Source organism: Peromyscus leucopus, chromosome 8b, assembly GCF_004664715.2.
Source record: "Peromyscus leucopus breed LL Stock chromosome 8b, UCI_PerLeu_2.1, whole genome shotgun sequence".
NCBI classification, from domain to species: domain Eukaryota; kingdom Metazoa; phylum Chordata; class Mammalia; order Rodentia; family Cricetidae; genus Peromyscus; species Peromyscus leucopus.
Window position 1 is genome coordinate 57,422,933 of NC_051086.1, and position 4,181 is coordinate 57,427,113.

Sequence of the window (4,181 nt, forward strand, 5' to 3'; positions counted from 1 at the left end):
ATCATCCTGAGTGAGGTAACCCAGACTCAGAAGGACAAACATAGTATGTACTCACTCATAAGTGAATACTAAATGTAAAGCAATGGATAACGAAACTATAATTCACAGCTTCAGAGAAGCTAGCTAACAAGAAGGACCCTATGAGGGATTCATGGCTCGCTCAGGGAAGGGGAAATAGATGAGATCTCCATGAGTAAACTAGGGATTAGGGGTGGGCAATGGAGGGTAGAGAATAGAAGATGGGAACATAAGGGAACAGGATGATTGAGCTGGAACAGGGACAGAGGGAGAAAGCAAAGAAAGAGATACCATGATAGAGGGAGATATCATAGGTTAGAGAAACCTGGTGCTAGGGAAGTTGCTAGGAATCCCCAAGGATGACCCCAGCTTGGACTATTAGAAATAGTGAAGAGGGTGCCTGAACTGAACTGGTTTACCACAGGGATCAGACCAGTGAATACCCTAGCACTTATCACAGAACCTTTCTCCAATGACTGATGGAAGCAGATGCAGAGATCCACAGCCAAACACCAGGCAGAGCTCCAAGAGTCCAGTCAAAGAGAGAGAAGAGGGATTCTATGAGCAAGTGCATCAAGATCATGATGGGAAAACCTGTAGAGACGACCAAACCAAACTAGTGGGAACTCATAAAAGTTGGATCAATGGCTGTGGAGCCTGCACAGGACTGGACTAGGCCCTCTGCATGGCGAGACAGTTGTGTAGCTTGATCTACTTGGGAGGTCCCCTGGCAGTAGGATCAGAATCCATTCCTGGTTCATGAGCAGGCTTTGTGGAGCCTACTACCTATGATGGGACACCTCGTGCAACCTTGAGGCAAAGGGAAGGGCTTGGACTAGCCTCTACTGGATGTGCCTCCCCATGGAGGCCTTGCCTTCTTGTGGGGGGGAAGTGGGGGAGTTGGGAGGGAAAGGCTGAGGGGCAGGAGGAGAGAAGAGGGGAATATGCGTAAAATGAATTAAAAATTTTTTTAACATTTTAAATTAATTTATTTACTTTAAGTAATTTATATTAATTGTTATACAATTTATATAGTTGTACAAATTTAATTAAATATCTTTAATGAATTCATATTGTTACACAATTTATATAGTTATATGAATTTAATTAAATATATCACTTTCCCGCTGTCTTAAAGGGCTACACAGACTTTTAGAATTATGAACGCTGCAAATGACGGTTCTTATTAAGGAAAGTTACAAAAAAGGACAGTCACACATGTTTAAAAACTGAGGACAGATTCTGAAAATGATCATCAGACAGTGTCCTGACATAAACATAAATGGTGTAGGTCAATCATTCAATATCCTCTTTATTAGGCCAGAGACTTTGTAAATACAAGATATGAATCTGTTGGTAGCAGAACAAAGAACATTTATTTAACACATACCTTTTGCACGTGGAAGGAGTTTATTCTGAAATGATGACGAATGGTATAGTGAATACACACCCAGTCACCACCCAGGCTTTTATTACTACCATCAGTGCTTTGTGTTGTGCATAAATACGTGAGCTATGCTTTCACACTCGGGCTCTGCAATGGGTTTGTTTACACCAGCGTCACCACAAACGGGAGCAATGTGTCTCTAATGATGATGAACCACAAGGTCACAAGAGGGTAAAAATCATAGTGGAAGAGAGGAGGGAAAGAGTGTAAGGCCAGAGAACCTGGAGGATTGCTGCAAAATGATATTGCCTAGACTTGACAGGAGTGTTACATTCATTAACCTTCAACAGCTCTAGTGGCCCGCATAAGACCATACCAGGTCCCACCCACAGTTTAGGAGCTGCAGGCAGCCAACTGCTGCTGAACAAACAGGGAGAGCAGGTTTTTTTTTCATTTTTCTTTATTAATAAATTTTCTATCCACTCTACATACCACCCACAGATCCCACCTCCTCCATCCTCCCACCCCTCAGCCCTCCTTCCCAAGCCACCCCACATCCCCACATCCCCCAAACCAAAGTCTCCCATGGGGAGTCAGCAGAGCCTGGCACACTGAGCCGAGGCAGGTCCAAGCCCCTCCCCACTGCACCAAGGCTGTGCAAGGCATCACACTGTAGGCACTGGGCATCCAAAAGCCTGCCCATGCACCAGGGACGGATCCTTATCCCCCTGTCTGGGTGCCCCCCAAACAGTTCGAGTCAAACAACCATCTTCCATATCCAGAAGGCCTAGTCCAGTCCCATGGTGGCTCCACAGCCATTAATCTACAGTTCATGGGCTTCCACTAGTGTGGCCAGTCATCTCTGCACATCTTCTCATCATGATCTCGATGTCCCCGGCCTGAAGAATCCCTCCTCTCTCTCATCAATTGGATTCCCGGAGCTCAGCCTGGCACCTTGCCATGGACCTCTGCATTTGCCTCCATCAGTCAATGGAGAAATGAGCAGTTTTCTTATGACAAGCTCTGTGGCAGGTTGCCCATATCCTACTATTCAAGCTACACCCATGTGTATGTGGAGAACATAAGTTTGACTCAGTAGGAGATAGATATATGTGAGTACATGTGTGGGGAGCATACAGTAGATGAAGGGGACACAAATTTGATAATGGAAAGTGGGGGTTCATAAAAGAAGTTAGATGGGGAAGTCAGAGTGGATATGATCAAAGTGCATTGTACTCATGGATGATATTGTACAAATAGTGCATTTTTTTGGGGCAAAAAATAAGAATTTTCAGTTCCAGAATATTGTCCCCATAGAAAGAATTGTCTTGCTGTCTGACACTGACTAAATCATCATTCTGGTGAATGAAATTATAAATAAAAGAACAAAGATGCAATTCATAACAAGTCAAAGCCTTTCATTTTCCTCAAATCTAAGAAACTCGAGGTGAGAAGTCAATGAGCAGGGCTGTGATAAAGCATATGTAGGATTCAGAATGGGACACTTGAGGTAGAAATTTCTGAAAGATCCTCAGCAGAGTGAATGAGGACACCTTCTGTTTCTCTGCAGGAGTCACTGACCCCAGGAGAAGGAGACTTTGCCCCTGAGAATTCTGACCAGTGCTCCCTTCATGTCTTTGTTCCGCAGGCTGTAAATGAAGGGATTCAGTAGGGGGGTCACCACTGTGTACATGACAGCAGATGCTGTGTCCTCTACCACTGAGTTGGAGGAAGACGATGAGGGGCACAGATAAGCCTTTATCACTGTCCCAAAGCACAGGGCCACCACAGCAAGGTGGGACCCACAGGTAGAAAAGGCCTTGCGCCTCCCTTGGGCAGAAGGGACCCTGAGGATTGCTGACACAATGCGAATGTAAGACACAAGGATGAGCAAGAAGGGGATTAAGATGACTGAGCCCCCCAGGAAGAGAAGCACAAGCTCATTGATACGGGTTTCTGAGCAAGCAATCTTCATCAGGGGTCCCAGGTCACAGAAGAAGTCTGGAATGACCTTCTTGGAGCAGAAGGAGAGCCGGAACATGAGGAAGGTGTGTGTCATGGCGACAACATTTGTAAGGGTCCAGCAGGCTGCCACCAAGAGTGAGCACCGCCTGAGGCTCATGATCATTGTGTAGTGAAGAGGATGACAAATGGCCACAAATCGGTCATAGGCCATTGTAGCCAGGAGGAAGATGTCCATGTCTCCAAAAGTCAAGAAGAAGTAGAGCTGGGCCAGGCATCCTGCATAGGAGATGGTCCTGCTCTGGGAGTGGATGTTCACCAGGGCCTTGGGTACTGTGGTGGAGGTGAAAAGGATGTCATCACAGGACAGGCTGGCAAGAAAAAAGTACATTGGAGTGTGGAGTTGTACATCGGTAACAATGGCTAGGACAATGAGCAGATTCCCAGCCACAGTGACCAGGTACATCCACAGGAAGATCAGGAAGAGGAACTGCTGCTGCTGTGGCTGTTCTGAGAGACCCCAGAGGAGGAACTCAAAGGTGCTGGTCTGGTTTCCTCTTGCCATGAGCACAGAGGTCAATGAGGAAAATCTTGAGCTTGCTTTCTGAGATTTTTCATGCTAGATGAATGCTGAGCATACCCCTCTCTGAGCTCTAGAGAAGAATGACAGTGTTTGCATAGTAACCATGCGGTCCATGCATAGGACACAAAATGCTCTTCCAGAATTTTCTGCAAGATTCAAATGATAACCATTAAAATAGTCTTCTTGGGTGCTCCTCTACATTTCTTCTGGCCAAAGTATCTTTGCTTGTAC

At 45.7% G+C, this 4,181-nt stretch overlaps 1 protein-coding gene across 1 annotated transcript; it reads right to left on the reverse strand.

Moving 5' to 3' along the window:
- Positions 1–2,978: 2,978 nt before the first annotated feature.
- On the reverse strand, positions 2,979–3,932 carry LOC114691584 (olfactory receptor 1P1-like). The gene has a single exon (XM_028867024.1). It carries the CDS (start codon positions 3,930–3,932, stop codon positions 2,979–2,981), a length of 954 nt encoding a protein of 317 aa, XP_028722857.1.
- Positions 3,933–4,181: the final 249 nt, after the last annotated feature.